This window comes from Pleurodeles waltl, chromosome 10, assembly GCF_031143425.1.
Source record: "Pleurodeles waltl isolate 20211129_DDA chromosome 10, aPleWal1.hap1.20221129, whole genome shotgun sequence".
Taxonomy (NCBI): Eukaryota; Metazoa; Chordata; class Amphibia; order Caudata; family Salamandridae; genus Pleurodeles; species Pleurodeles waltl.
Genome location: NC_090449.1, coordinates 793,673,944 through 793,690,644, shown reverse-complemented (window position 1 = coordinate 793,690,644; position 16,701 = coordinate 793,673,944). Strand labels below are relative to the sequence as shown.

The window sequence follows — 16,701 nt, the reverse complement described above, 5'->3', positions numbered from 1 at the left end:
GCATTACCCTGATGGTTTCATATCTGGCGGGCTCCCTCAACGCCAGAGCGGACGAACTCAGCCGTTGATACACAGCCGATCACGAATAGCGTCTCCATTCGGAGGTGGCGCAAGGTCTCTTTCAGAAGTGGGGAGAGCCTTGGTTAAATCTGTTAGTCTCCGCAGAGAACGTGCAATGTCAGTTGTTTTGCACGTTGGAGTTTCCAACGCGGCACCCACTCGGAGACACTTTTCGTCTCGAGTGGAACTCCGGCCTCCATTACGCCTTCCCGCCTATCCCTCTTCTGCCCAGAGTTCTCAAGAAAATCAGGAACGACCGGGCCCAAGTCATCTTGGTGGCTCCGGACTGGGCTTGGAGAGTGTGGTATCCAGAGCTATTGAGCATGTCCATCAATCCTCCACTCAGACTGCCTCTTCGGTCGGATCTTCTGTCGCAGCAACAGCGGACGGTTCTTCACCCGAACCTGTCCAACCTCCGCCTTCATGCGTGGAGATTGAGCGGCAACAGTTGACGGCTTTTGCCCTTCCACCCGAAGTCTGCAATGTTATCTTGGAAGCCAGGCGTCCATGAACTAAAGCTGTATATGCCTGTTGTTGGAATAAATTTGTGGCATGGTGTACCAACAAATCTGCCAGAGGTTCTTCTGTTCATTCTTTCTTTAGCCCAACAGGGCTCTGCTTTGGGCACCCTTAAAGGGCATTTATCTGCCATTTCGGCCTTTAAGCCACCTGATCAGCCCTCACTCTTTAAATCTCCTATTGTGAGTAGATTCCTAAAAGGACTCACCCATTTATTTCCTCCCACTCCATTCATCATGCCTCAGTGGGACCTTAATCTTGTACTTATTTGATGTGTACCCCCTTTGAGCCAATGCATAATTGTCCCTTGCGGCTCCTCACCTTCAAAACTGTCTTTCTAGTCGCTATCACCTCTGCTCGCAGGGTGAGTGAGCTACAGGCCCTTTCCTCAAAACCTCGATACTTGTCTGTGCACCCAGACAAAGTCGTGTTGCGCACAAGGGCATCCTTCCTTCCTAAGGTGGTTACACTCTTTCATGTAGGTCAGTCCATCACTTTTCCTACTTTCTACGCACCCCCACATCCTTGCCATGTGGAGGAGAGACTCCACCGTCTGGACCCAAAAAGAGCGTTAGCATTCTACCTCAATCGTACTAAAGATTTCCGGGTAAGCGATCAACTGTTTGTTGGGTATGTTGGTGTGAAAAAATTGAAGGCGGTGCAAAAGCGTACCATCTCTCGATGGGTGCTTCTTTGCATCAAAATGTGCTACGCTTTGGCCAAAAAGCAACCTCCTGAAGGATTGCGTGCTCATTCCACCAGAGCAACTGCTGCTTCCACTGCGTTTGCACGCGGAGTTCCTGTCCTGGATATCTGCCAAGTCTCTACGTGGGCGTCCCTGCACATGTTTTCTAAGCACTACTGCCTGGACAGTCAGGTCCGTTGAGACGGCCATTTTGGTTGTTCGATCCTACAGGACTTTCTAGTGTGATCTTGGTTCGCAGCCCACCACCGAGGATGGCATTGCTTGGGTATCTATTCTAAGGTAAGGAATCTGCAACTAGAAGTCTCTATCAGATGTACAAGTTATTTACCTTCAGTAACAAAATATCTGGTAGAGACATATTCTAGTTGCAGATTCCTTACCGCCCACCCATCCTCCCTGCTTGCGAACTGATTTCTAGGGACAGGGATCCCCTCTTTCAGGTCCTTAACTCTGGCGCACCAATCTCAGTGTTCTTAGCGGCTATGCACTCTGGCGTGGAAAGTCGTTAAAAGAAACGGACATCACTGCGCAAGGGTGGCGTCTATGTACTACTCCTGATGTCATCACGGCGACCACGACGCCTGCGGAGTCGACCGACGCCACCTATTGACGCGCAAGGGTATTGCTCGAAGAAAAATCTCCGGATTCAGTCTGACGCCTGGGGGAAAATTCTAAGGTAAGGAATCTGCAACTAGAATATGTCTCTACCAGATATTTAGTTACCGAAGGTAAGTAACTTGTACTTCTCGTTGTCATTTGTGGTGTATGTGGAATGTGACTAGGATGTGTATAAATGTGGAATGAGAGAGGATGTGTTGTGAAAAGGAGTGAGTAGATTGATGGGATGGGAGATACTTAAGGTGTACGTAAAAAGGGCACAATGTTTCTGTTGTTTATTGTAAACATACCTATCTAAGAATTGGATGTGTCCAATGTACAAATATTCAGGACAAATTGAGAAGTAAAAGAATAAATAGGTATATCAATGAAATATGAAAAAATTAAATAGATGAAAATATATTAAAAGTCAAATTGTTGTGTTTTGTTCTGGATCAGCTACCTGAGGCAATCAGAGAAGAAATAGAGGTTGCGTGGGATATCTTGCTATTTATGTTGTCAATATTTCACCTGATCCCAGACCTTAAATCAATTACAGAGGGGATTCCCTTTTTCTTTATGGGGCAGCATTGTTACCTACAGCAGCGCTTAGTGTTGTCTGTTGCACCTTTGGGGCCATATGTTGTTGGTGTTGTAGCTACAGTGTGTGATGCAGCTTACTCTGGTAGTGGCAAAGTTGGTAACTTGTTAAGTAGAAGCCGCTGCTGAGGATGTAGGTATCCTGCTTTTCCTCTCCATGTAGATGGTGGTTGTTAGACCTGCCATCCTGGGTGTGGTCTCCACTAACTTTGTTTGTCTGCTGACATCCTGTTTAGCTGACCTCATTTTTGCTGGCTTTAGGACTCTGGCACTGTAGCACTGCTAACCATTGCTAAAGTGCATGTGCTGTCTGCTTAAAACTTGGTAAAATTAGCTTATCCACAATTGGGATATTTAATTTGCTTATACGTCCCTAGTAAAGTGCACTACATGTGCCCAGGGCCTGTAAATGAAATGCTACTGGTGAGCCTGCAGCACTAATAGTGCCACTCACTTCAGTGGCCTTTAACCATGAATCTGACCTGCCATTGCGGAGCCTGTATGCAAAGTTTTAAACTGCCATCTCAAGGTGGCAAGTTAATCCTCTTGCCAGGCCCACCCCTTTCCTTTCAGTGTAAATGTGACCCCTATGGTAAGCCCTAGAATGGCCAAGGACAGGGTAGGGTGTATTTAACCCTTTGGGTACCGTGGACGTAATGGTTACGTCCTCGGCTGCACTGCTCGGGTGCCGAGGACGTAACAGTTACGTCCTGCACCCAGCCTACGGGAGTAGCCCTAGTGCGCCCCCCCCCGGTGGGCCTCCCACCGCCCTCCCCTGGACAGGGATGGAAGGGGGAATCGCTTCCCCTTCCACCCTGACCCTCCAGTGAAGTCTGATGACGTTAATGTGACGTCAGTGCGTCATCACGAACTTACCTCATCAGAGGTCGCCTCCATCCTTACAGCACGATCCGAGGAGAAACTGATTAGTTTCTTCTCGGCACGGGGGCAGGGGAGGTCAGGGAGGCATGAAAAGTAAAGGAAAGGCTTTTTCTTTCCTTTTCATGCCTCTCTGAGCATTCCTGCGACACAATCGCATAGCAATTGTGCTGCAGAAATCCCCACTAGACACCAGGGATTTTGTTTACTGCAGGTAAACAAAGAAGGGGAGTGGCTCCTTAGGCAAGGGTTGCTCCCCTGGGGGGCAATTTTATTTTAGGCCATTTCCGCCTACCTTGGGGGCAAATTGGCCTATTTTTCCTAGGCCAATCTGCCCCCAAGAGGGGCAGAAACCACTGGACACCAGGGATTTTTTTTTTTTTTTTTTTTGCACCAATTTCACACAAGGGGAGCGGCCCCTTAGGCAAGGGTTGCTCCCCTGGGGGCAAATTTATTTTAGACCATTTTTTACCCTCTTTGGGGGCAGATCGGCCTATTTGAATTTAGGCTATTCTGCACCCAAGGGGGGCAGAAACCACTAGGGACCAGGGATTTTATTTCTATTTTTTTTTTTTTTTTAACAGATGGGGAGCGACCCCTTAGGCAAGGGTCGCTCCCCTGGGGTGCGTATTTATTTTATGCTATTTCTTGGGGCATATCAGCCTATTTCTATTAGGCCCATCTGCCACCAAGTGGTTCAGGAACCACTTAGGCACCAGGGATAGATAGATAGATAGATAGATAGATAGATAGATAGATAGATAGATAGATAGATAGATAGATAGATAGATAGATATGTGTGTGTGTGTCATTTCTGCCTGAGATCAGCCTATTTCTCTAAGGCCTATCTGCCTCCAAAAAGGGCAGAAAGCCCAGTAGACACCAGGGAAGATTTTTTTTTTTCAAAAAAGGAGGGTGGGGGTATGGCCATACCCCCCATCCCAAATAAATGGGGACAAAGATGTTCTGCCCACCGGTGGGCATATGGAGCAATTACCCCATATCCACTCCCTGGGGGAACAGCAACCCTGCAAGATGCAAGGGAATAAAAAACAAAACAAAAATAGTGGGGTGGTGGATACCAACCAGTATGGGCATGGTTATGCCCCCACCCCAACTGGAGCGGGTAACAGTATTTCAGCTCTCCCCCTGCATACTAAAAGATCTTATCCCAACAGCAAGCAAGAGGGCTTTTGATTATTTGGGGTTTTGGTTTTACATGTGGGCCACGAGAGCTTGGCTAACTCAAAATCGTCCCACTTGGAATGGTGAGGGCTGCACTTTTTGGATTTTGGGACACTGCCATCTAGAAAAATCTACGAGACCTAGACACATCTGAAAACGAAATATCTGGGTGAGTCCAGGTTGGTGTGCATCACATGCACCCCACACCATTTTCTTACCCACAATGCCCTTTAAGCCTCCAACTTTGCTTGAAATCACAGATTTCCCCCACATTTTTGTGATGGAACCTTCCGGAATCTGCAGCAATCCACAAAATTCCTACCACCCAGCATTGTTGCATCTATACTGCTAAAAATTCTGCCCCACTTTTCAGCCTAAAAACTTTTTTTTTTTTTTTTCAACTGCCCTTTTGGACCCGCTTTGGTTCCCCCTCAATTTCAACATGTTTTCAGCTCTTCCCTGTCACAGGCACTTGGCCCACCTACACAAGTGAGTTATAATTTTTTTCAGGAGACTGAGTGGAACATTGGGGGGTAGGAAATTTGTGCTGGTTCGGTTATCCCACAGAGAAATGTGGGGAAAATTTGATTTATTTATTTTTTATAGCTAAATTTGAAGTTTGCTGAGGATTCTGGGTAAGAAAACACTGGGAGATCCACGCATGTCACACCTCCCTGGACTCCCTTGAGTGTCTAGTTTTCGGAAATGTCCGGGTTTGGTATGTTTCCCTACTGAGCACAGGACCAAAACGCAGGTGCCTCATCCCGCCCCATTTGCAAAAACAGGTTGTTTTGTAATTGATAATTTTGATGTGCCCACGTAGTGTTTTGGGGCATTTCCTGTCACGGGCACTAGGCCTACCCACACAAGTGATGTACCATTCTTATCGGGAGACTTGGGGAAATGCTGGGTGGAAGGAAGTTTGTGGCTCCTCTCAGATTCCAGAGCTTTGCAGCACCGAAATGTGAGGAAAAAGTGTTTTTTCTTTTTTTTGTTTTGCCAAATTTTGAGATTTGCTGAGGATTCTGGGTAACAGAACCTGGAGAGAGCGCCACAAGTTACCACTTCCTGGGTTCCCCTAGGTGTCTGTTTTTCAAAAATGCACAGGTTTGGTAGGTTTTCCTAGGTGCCGGCTAAGCTAGAGACCAAAATCTACAGCTAGGCACTTTTCAAAAAAACATGTCAGTTTTCAGTGTAATTTGATGTGCCCATATTGCATTTTGGGGCGTTTCCACTCGTGGGCACTAGACCTTCCAACACAAGTGAGGTACCATTTTTATCAGGACACTTGGAGGAATGCTGTGTGGAAGGACATTTGTGGCTCCTCTCAGATTCCAGAACTTTCTATCTCCGAAATGTGAGGAAAACTTTTTTTATCTTTTTTTCCCAAATTGTGATGTTGGCAAAGGATTCTGGGTAACAGAACCTGGTGAGAGCCCCACGAGTCACCCCATTCTGAATTCCCCTAGATGTCTAGTTTTCAAAAATGTATAGGTTTGCTAGATTTCCCTGGCTGCCGGCTGAGCTAGAGGCCAAAATACACAGCTAGGCACTTTCTAAAAAACACATCAGATTTCAATGTAAAAATGTGATGTGTCCATTTTGTGTTTCCTGTCGCAGGCCCTAGGCCTACCCACACAAATGAGGTACCATTTGTATCGGGAGACTTGGAGTAACACATAATAGAAGAACAAGTGTTATTGCCCCTTGTCTTCCTCTACATTTTTTCCTTCCAAATAAGAGTGTAAAAAAGATGTCTATTTATGAAATGCCCTGTAATTCACATGCTAGTATGGGGACCCTGTAAATCAGAGATGTGCAAATAACCACTGCTTCTCATCACCTTATCTTGTGCCCATTTTGGAAATACAAAGGTTTCCTTGATACCTATTTTTCACTTTTTATATTTCACCAAATGAATTGCTGTATACTCGGTATACAACGAAAACCCATTGCATGGTGCAGCTCATTTATTGGCTCTGGGTACCTAGGGTTCTTGATGAACCTACAAGCTCTATGCATGCCCGCAACCAGAAGAGTCCAGCAGATGTAACAGTATATTGCTTTAAAAAATCTGCCATAGCTGGAGAAAGTTATAGAAGAAATTGTGGAAAGAAATGGCTCTTTTTTCACCTCAATTTCAATATTGTTTTTATTTTACCTGTTATTTGCTGTTGGAAAACCTTGAAGGATCTACACAAGTGACCCCTTTCTGAATTCAGACTTTTGTCTACTTTCAGAAATGTTTAGCTTTCTGGGATCCAGCATTGGTTTCACACCCATAACTGGAAGGAGGCTGAAAGCACAAAAATAGTAAAAATGGGGTATGTCCCAGTAAAATGCTGAATTGTGTTGAAAAATGTGGTTTTCTGATTCAAGTCTGCCTGTTCCTGAAAGCTGGGAAGATGGTGATCTTGCCTCCGCAAACCCTTTGTTGGTGCCCTTTTCAGGGGGAAAAAACGAATGCTTTCTTCTGCAGCTCTTTTTTTCCCATTAAAAAAAAAAAAAAAAAAACGAAATTTTTGCTGTATTGTGGCTAATTTCTTGGTCTCCTGCAGAGTAACCCACAAACTGTGGGTACCTCTAGAATCCCTAGGATGTTGGAAAAAAAGGATGCAAATTTGGCGTGGTTAGCTTTTGTGGACAAAACGTTGAGGGCGAACTACCCCAAATTGCCCCCCCAAAAAACTTGCATCTGAGGGGAAAAGGCCAGGCAGCAAAGGGGTTAAAAAAGTAGGACATGTACTCTTAAGTTTTCCATGTTCTTGTAGTGAAAAACTCTTAAATTTGTTTTTCACTATTGCAAGGCCCATCTCTTCCGTAGGCTAACATTGGGATTGCCTCATTACATGTTATACGTGTAATTTCCAGTTGGGAAGAGATGTGACCCCCACTTTTGATGTCTCTGGAATCACAATTTAAAATCACAACTTACTGTGAAGTCGGATTTTAAATTGTAATTTTGAAAATGCTACTTTTAGAAAGTTGGATTTTCTTATTTAACCATCTAGTCCCTTCTGCCTGCCTCTGAATACATGTCTGGGTGGGTGACAGCTCGGTTAGTGTGCATTCCCTCCAGACACCCAAACACAAAGGAAACTTAGGTGTGACTGATGGGCCACCCACATCCTGATGGCCCATCCTATGCAGGATGGGAGGGAGGAGCTGACAAACCTGAATGGGCTGTGCCCTGATCTCACACAAAAGGCTGCATGACCCCCTGTAGAGAGTCTGGAGCCAGGGCAGGAAGGGCAGGGACTCTGCACTTCAAAGCTCTCTCTTTGAAGTCTCCCACACTACAGTGGCACCACTGTGTATAAGAACTGGAATACAGACCCTATCAACTCAATACACTTCTGGACCTGTGGATACTCTGCTAGGAAGAAGGACTGCTGTGCTCCTGAAAGACTGTCACTCTGCTAGACTCTACTGAACTGTGCTGGACTCCTGCTTTGCTGTCCTGCTGCCCTCCTTGCCTGGTAGTGAGAAGGAATGGACCTGGATCTCTCCAACCCAGTACCAGAGTAACTCCAATGGCTTGCTGTCTTGCCTCGTGTTCTTCTGAAGTCTCAGGGACACAAAAGACTTCCAACACATCTGCTACACCTCCTGGACCAGTCTTCAACTAGCTCCTGACCCTCAAGTGCTGCCACTCCAGTCACGCATCTCAGCTCGTGACCACAAGGCTCCAGTCCACCCATCTGCGATGCCCAGCAGACTATTTGCACCTGACAACCACAGCCAGCAACACTTTCCTTGCTCCCAGTGAACTTCTTCACCACAAACAGGACTCGGCTTAATTCTGAGAAGGTAAAACATCAGTGGGACGTTATGGATCCAACCTGCTTTGTGGTTAGCCTGAACCTTTGGATTTACCAGGTCTTGCGCGACCAGATAGCACTGGTTAGCACTTTATGCTTTTAAGCACCATATTGTATTTTAATCTTAAAAAAAATCTTATGTCAACTTCAACTTATTGATTTTTTTTTCTTATTTTTGTTTCATTTCGGTCTTGTTTTACTCGTAAATAAGATCTGTTTCTAACCAGATGTGGTGATTTACTGTTTGGATTGTTGTACAAATACTTTACACATTGCCTTTTAAGTTAAGCCTGCCTGCTCTCTGCCAAGCTACCAGAGGGTGAGCACAGGTTAATTTATGGTGGGTATCTGACTAGCCCAGACTAGGATTGTGGTTTCTGCTTGGACAGGATGTATACCTCTTCCAACCAGAAACCCAATTTCTAACAGCAGTGCATTAAGAACGACTCAAAGGTGCCAACAGCAATAAGAGTATGGGTACATGGCACTGTGGATAGTAGGTCCAGGGGCGGTTATTGAAATTCATTTTTTTGTGTATATATAGAATTTTTTATTTCAGACTGTTGCCAGTCGGAGGCTAATTTGATGTAGAGCACAAACTACAAAATAATACACAGGCATGCCAAACAAATGCCGGAAAGCCAAAGCTCCCCTGTACAAGGGCTGGGGCACAATGGAATTGTCTCCTAGATTATTTAAGCATGGAAACATTATTTAAGCTTTTCAGAAAGAACTTGAAAACGTGGCTGCTCAAACAGGCCTATTACTGTTGATATGTTTGTTTAACAATCCCTACTCCAATACATACTCGGTGACACAGGTTAGCACAAAAAATCAGGGGTGAACTCACGCTACACCAAGTAATAATTACACAACATAACATTGAACAAACACATGCTTATGTCTATCTGTTAGGAAACCAGTTGTGCCCTTTTCCTGAATTGCCTCATTACTAACATAAAGCCATCCATCCATAAGGGCTCCATATAATAGGATATGGCAAAATGTACATACCAGAGTACTAATGTTTGACTACATCTGCAAATGCATTGGCCAACCTAGTCCTTTCTTATGGCAATACAAAATATATATCAATGGCAAAGCCTGCTGACATTATCAGTGTGTCTAAATTTGGATGTGGTTCATTTCATTACTTAATACATGAATCGTTTAGTTATGTGTGACTTTGCCCTCAATGCCTGCTAGATTGATTGAGCATACAGGTTCATAACAGGTGTAGCTCCAACTGGTGCTCGTCCACCACCCGTTGCCGGGAATCATTTTAATGTTTATTTAGAAGCTCCTGGTCATGACGCTTAGGGTCTTGTAACCGTTTTAACAATCGCCAACCACGGGAGGATGTGATGAGTCTGTTGCCCCTATTTGCAAGGAATTTTATGCTTTGGCTCATATTTTCTGTGGGGGATGCCCCATAAGCCCAGGCTCCTCCTTCACCTTCTCCTCAGCAAGTACTAGCAGTTTCCTTTCATTACATTTCGGCTGCCTCATACACTTGGAGGCCATTATGTTGTTTTGTGTTACTACGAAAACTAGGCAGAGCAAGGTGGAGGATTAATGTGGATTGTAAAATCCAAAATGGCTGCTGTTTATCTGGCGTGGGGTGAATTCTGACCAGAGGCGTGCTGCCTGCTGCAGTGGAGCCAATTAATTCCTAATACTTGAACAAACCATTTGGACCGTATATGTAAACATGCTAGGATAATAAAATACTTATGTGTTACCACACAGTTCTGGACGAACATTTACACATTTATTACAACTGTGTATTTGGGCTATTTTGTACTGAGACATGCCTTACTCCAAACCCCTTGAGTGCTGGTTCCTGTCTACCGGAAAAGTCAATGAGCCTTTAATGACGGCACCTTTCCTCTGCATATCTTGTGTTTCGAGCATACGTTTATAAGCACATACAGTAATCTCCTTTTCTCAGTGCTAAGTGGCCCCCTCATCTGCGTGCCTCATGGACCAATCCTGTCACTTTGTTAAACCAACTTTCTACTTTCTTAACTGATAATTTGATAGACTGTTGGTAACTTGTGACAATGTTCACTGAAAAGTCCTTATTTTCATCCAGCATCCTATTCCGTATGTCAATTTACATCCATGAGAAAGGTACCATTTAGTTTAAATTATCATATAATCAAAGCATCTTTTTAAGGTGGGTGTCTACTGAAGATGGTTCCTGCTCCTGCTTTCGACAGACATTGTTTATTTTTTTGGGTAAATGCTGTTTTGCTGTTTTGGCTTTATGATTACAGTTCACTGTTCTCACATGAGCTAGGCTGTGCTACACTGTAGATGCCACCCCCTGCATATTTGCTCAAAGTACAATTTTCTCTTGCAACTTACTGGGAGATTGCAGGCGTGCGTGTGATAATTGACAGTTGGAAAGGTTTGATATGGCATGACAACTTGCTGGATGCATGATTTTCCATTGAGCATGATCCACTGCTGCTCACTGACATTTGATCTGCATTTCATGCAAAGTAACTGGCGAGGATCATTGAATGGTCGTGCACCAGCCTCTGCATTGTTTCCGCCTACATGATTTTAACAAGGGCATTTGCTTGTGTGATGATAAATAGGGCGACTGCTTGGGGAAAGCGTCTCTTAGATGTGCCAGCAGACGGAGCTTTGGTGTGAAGGATCTGCAGATCAGAGCAGATGAAGCGAGCAGTAACAAGGCCAATTGTGTGCAGAGCAAGCTCACAGTCGCAGGCTGATCACCCGTGGAGATACAGGCACTCATGTACAGTACACAGAGGCTCACATAAACAAGCAGCCAACACACACATCTCCAGTCGCAGACTACACACACATATTGGCGTAAATGGACAGACTGATGAATGCACGATAGAGAGACATTCCCAAGGGGATCTGTGCACTCATCCAGCAATAAAACTAAATAGAGCCATGCACACACGGTAACGGCATACATACAGCCATTAGCGTATATGTGTTCATGCCCAGTCATGTTTTCCTCTTGGAAGAATACTTTTATTTTTTATATGTATTGGTCATGGCGGGCGGTGTAATGGAGTGCATTGCCTACTGGCTTATTGGCTAATTTCAGGTCTTTTTGGTGTTTGGGCTCCACCATAACTCACCTTTAACTAGTTTTTTTAGTGAAAACCCTTTTCTTTCTCCCCCACCCATTTGCTGTATGGTTCTGTTTAGCGAACGAACAGCAGCTGTGTAGTCTTGTGCATTTCTTTTACAGAACCATGTTAACGTGCTTTTATTCCACTTAGCTCAACTGTACAACACAAACTACTCTAAGAATGATGTTTACTCACAGTGATACTATAGTGGAGTGTGACCTTTCCCAAGAAGCAGGTACCTGGGAAATCTGCACTTGATGCTCGCTGTTTGCGACTGCTTCCATGGTTGGCTAGGATGAGAAATCCTCAGCGCACAGTCCTTCATGAAGTCCAGTGGGTCAGACCTCATATGTTATCTTAGTTGCATGTATAATTATCTGTGTTAAAATAAGTTTGTGTTAAAATAAGTCTAGTATTTCAAGGTCTGTGCCAGACCTTTAAATACTAGAGTACTTCATGGGTGTCGCTTTAGACTTGGCTGCTCAGCCTATGGCTTTTTAGCCAGTCCATTCGGAAAATTGTGCTCAAATGTTATTCATTTGGTCTGATGAAACTTTCTGTTTGGGGCTGAACCTCCCCAAATTCGCAAGGAGGGGATGGTATTATTGTGCTTACATTTCAATATTTTCCAGAGTTGTTGTCACCTCCTAGTTCAGTCTTGATAGTCTTCACACTGTATTTTAACCCAAAATGTAATATCTGTTTGGAAAATACCAGCTCAAAACATTGAATTGAAATAGCAGTAATGTAGCGCTTGCTACCCCTGAGAAGGCATTGAAGGGCTTTATGGAAAGCAGCATGCTACTCCGAAACAAAAAAAATAGGCAGTTAGCCCAGTGATTCATGGGATTAGTCTTGTTCTCCGACTGAAAACAGTCCTTGCATTTACGTTGGTTTCTCCGTGGTACGTTAATGAGTTTGGTGTGATCATTACTGAGGGCTGCATGAGAAGCAAATAGATCATGGCATGAATGGATATATTGTTAGATTGCAGGGATATGGATCCAAAGAAAGTTATATTAATGCACTGAGGCATGCCTTATTACTCCTAAAGGATACAGAAGGTTGAAGGGAAGCAGAGGGTGATTCAAAAGAATTAAGAGACGAAAATAAAGTTTAAGGAAAAGTCTATTATTCATGCAGGGCTTGCGGAATATAGCAGGTGTAGCTTTTTTTTTTTTTAGATCACATGCAGTCTGTGAATGTAAACCTGTGGAAAGAAACAAACCATCTGCTGCAAGACCCAACTACAGTTTTAAACTCTAACCCAAAGGAATGTGGCTTTCAGCAGTCTTTCTAGAGACACATTAGAACTTTCAAAGAGGTGTGTATACTTTCCTTGCTGCAAAAAACAATCCCTGTTTCTTATTGAAACCCCTATCCAAAAGACTGCCCAGGAGTGCAACATAGAAGCACATTCCAATACCAGTAATTACCATTTGACAACACCGTTGAGAAAGTTAAGGTCTGAAATTGTTTGAGGCATGTGATTCTCTCTACCTCACTGTACAGAATGCGATCAATTATTGCAAACTCAAAGGGCCCCTACATGTACCTACTACAGCAGTACATTAAATATGAAGTACTGTTAGTTTATGTATGATATAACATGATTTACATGAACTTCACATAAACGTGTTGTGTTAAAAGGCATTTGATGCCATGTGGCAGCAATCATCATTAGTAAATTCAGTGCATGTTTATCTGACCCATTCATCAGATGGTGCGGAAGGGCACTGGTCTTTACAGACAAGTGCTGTCCCCTACCCCATCTGAAGAGCACTGGGCTCCACAGAACACCACGGTCTGCGAAGTGAATGTGCCCGAGGTCACCGCGACTTCCAGTATCCCCGAGCTTTGTTTTAAAGGGCAGACTGAGGATATGGCATCTTCCCTCTTTTGTGCCTAAAATGGTGCTGGAGGTGCTAAATGTTGTTTACATTATAGCTGTTCGAAGAAAAACAATGAAAGTACGTAAATCAGTGAGTGGGGACGGTCCAGATGCTGTTGCCTTTAGTATGTTGCTCATCTCATGGGTTGAGGAAGATTACCCGGCTTTTCGATCCGTTCACGATGCCAGCAATGGAGACCGCAAAAGCAGCGTTGAGGATAAGGGTCTAAAATGTGTTCTCATTTGTTGAAATGGTAATCATTATTTTAACTTTACACCGTGAATGCTGCACCAATAACTGATCGAATGTCTGTCTCTATACCAATAACGCCAGCAATGTGGTTAATGTTTTTACATTGTCTTTAACACATTTTTAGATTTCAAATTTGCAATTGAGGGCACTTGTGCACTCCAAGTACACAGTTAACGTTTTAACAGATAAAAAAAATATACAATCGAATTTTAAATGTTTAATTGTTTTACGAAATAATTCGGTAAATGTACATCATCATTAGACAAGTCCTATGTATGGTAGATGGAAGGTTTTCTAAGTTGTGCTTTATCCTGAGATAAAGAATTCATCACAGCTCAGGGAGAAAGACGTGAATGAATATCTGTCTTGCCACTGCAAGATTGTAGTTGTTCAGGTTTAGGAAAAAGAGTCTAAGGAACAAATGTAAATCTGAATTTTTATTGGTGGTGGTGCTTGAAAGATGCTGTGGCTTTGAGGCTGGCAGTACTCAATATTTATGATGTGCAGGGATTTCTTGCTTCTCTTGAAGTGTTGACGCCTCGAATAAGGCTCTGCCGTCTATGGTTATTTTCAGTAACTATGTTCTCTTTGTTGTTTCTTCTTTAGGACCTAGGCTTGGCACAGGACTCTGCTACCAACACTAAAACGCCAACTCCTTTGGGCTCCTTAGCACATCAGATTTATAGAATTATGTGCGCCAAGGGCTATTCCCAGAAGGACTTCTCAGCTGTCTTCCAGTTTTTACGTGAAGAGGAGAATTTGTAAGCATGCTTTTTCTGACAGACACTGTTAGACATAGAACCTTTTGTCTCCTTTTGGGACCCTCCTCAATACCAATACAAAAGGCTCAGGGGTTTGTAGTACGGCCCACGTGTCCTGATCACAGCTACAATTATACTTTTCTGTTTGTCAATGTCACTTAACAATGTACTTGGTGACAGTTGTGGAAGAATCTGTCTTTGACAATTTGTGGGGAATGAGTTGTTGCAAATCCACCTATTCATGTTCTTTGAAATGCCAATCACAGGACTAAGAATGATAAGTCAGAAGTAATGTATTTTGTTTATGTAGGTTTTTTTTCCTCTATTTTATATTACCGTTGCCAACCACAACTGATTGAACCATGGACAGAAATGTGAAAAATTAAAAGCCACCATATTTGGTGTATTTTAGCAGCAGGTATTTTATGTGATCATTACGAAAACAATGCAATTATTCGGGGGTGATCAGTTGAGGCGCAGTATATACGCTAGATTTAAGCATTTCTCTTACTAGCCTTATTTTTTAAGCTGTCTCCTTTAGGGTGACATACTTCGTTATTTTTTATGAGGGAAATGTCAACATTAATAACAAAAGGTTAAAAATTAATATTGAATCAATGCTCAAGACTTATGATTGATGGTGTTCAGGATGTATAATAAATGGAGAGGTGTTACAACAAGCTGTTAATATGCACTTACAAAGATCATGTCTCCTTTTTTTGTAAAGAGTTATGACTGGTCTGTGTGTAAATATGTTGCTGCTTCCTATTTTACTATGGTGTTTACTTGCTGTTGTCAGCCCTTGTATTTTTTCTAAACTAACCACGCACTTTGAAATAATAGTGAAGAATTGTAGGTGAGCATACACAGAAACTTACCTACTGCGTCTCCTAGCTCCTGATCTTTTTGCACTTGTAATACAGAGACTGTTTTACCCTACATCTTTTCCCATAAACCATGAAATGCTAAAAAAAAAAAAAAGTGATCACTGGAAAGTATGGGAGTCCACTTAATCATTTGAGTTCTACTTTGGCTAACCGTAGTATTTGAGATCTAGATAGGTTCCTTAATCAGTCGGATGTTTCAGCTTCAAATCCACTTCTAGACTTTTACCTTGTTTGTGGCTTTCTTTGTCTTCTTGATAGTATTAAGGGGATGTGTTCTTGGGCTAAACAAACGCATTAGTTATCCAAACATTTTTTTTAAATTGTTTGATTTCTACATGTACAAAAACTGGACACTACCATTAATTTGTATCTTAGAATTTTGTTTCTGCCCATCTCAAATCAATAAACTCATGCTCTGAAACCGTCTCACTTGATTATATTGTTTGCATCTTTTAGTAGACATAATTTGTTTGCTGAGAGGCAGAATGCTCATAGTATCAGTTCAAAAATGAAACAAAACGCACACACACCTCCCTGTTAACAGAAGTGAAAGCTACACATTTATTTAAGCTAATTCCCGACTGTCTTGTGATTTGATTGACAAAAAAAAATTAGGATTTACCACGTTTTTAAATGTTATTTCTGTAGTAACTAAGGAGGTCAGGAATCTTCTTGGTTGCAATTTTGCTTCACAAGTAAAATGGTCACTACTTCATCCAGATGCAGACAAATGATATTTTGGGCACCTCTTTAACTGAAAAGTTGATGATGTCATTTATGAAAACAGGCTACTTACAAAGACACGAACCGGGCATGCTCCTTCTTCCAGTTCCACTGCTCAGGATGTCCCCTTATGTGCTGTAAAAGGTTTATTCCCTTACCTCTGCTGCATGTACTTTTAGTACTGTAGAACTGGTCTTCTTATAGTGCTAAGTTTAAATGTAGCATACTTGTACATTTGAATACTACCACACTGGATTTTATATAAACTCAAACTACTGACACTGCAGTATGTCATATAATCTATTTATTTCTTATTTGGTATTTTCTATTTTATTGTTTTTATGTAGCGTTAGTGCAGCCCAAAGGACGCCTCGGAATGTTTTCAAAGTATGTGATAGCAGGGGCGGCTCCTCCGGAATGGTGGAGGAGCATCACCCCCCCCCCCCCCCCGATTTCCTCCCCTCCCCCCCCCCTCCATACCCCACCCACCAGGAGCCAGAGAATGAAAAATAAAACAAGAGCTTACCATTGTTTTATTTGTCATCTGCTGGCTCAGGCAGCAGTACAGGGAGGGCCAGTGCTGGGTCATGGGAGGTGGGAGGGGGAATGGGAGAGGGGGGAGAGAGTGCACCTAAGTGCGCATGTGTGTTTGGCTGGCTGTCTCAGGCCAGCCAAACACACATGCACAATTAGGTTT

The 16,701-nt window shown here is 43.1% G+C and overlaps 1 protein-coding gene across 1 annotated transcript in view; it reads left to right on the top strand.

The window, feature by feature from the left end:
• Positions 1-15,702, top strand: part of HIBADH (3-hydroxyisobutyrate dehydrogenase) — a 410,015-nt gene extending 394,313 nt beyond the window's left edge. Inside the window, exon 8 of the mRNA XM_069211443.1 lies at positions 14,240-15,702. Coding sequence (XP_069067544.1) covers positions 14,240-14,398 — 159 coding nt within the window. The 3' untranslated portion in view covers positions 14,399-15,702. The remainder of the gene's footprint in view (positions 1-14,239) is intronic.
• The last annotated feature ends 999 nt before the right edge of the window (positions 15,703-16,701 follow it).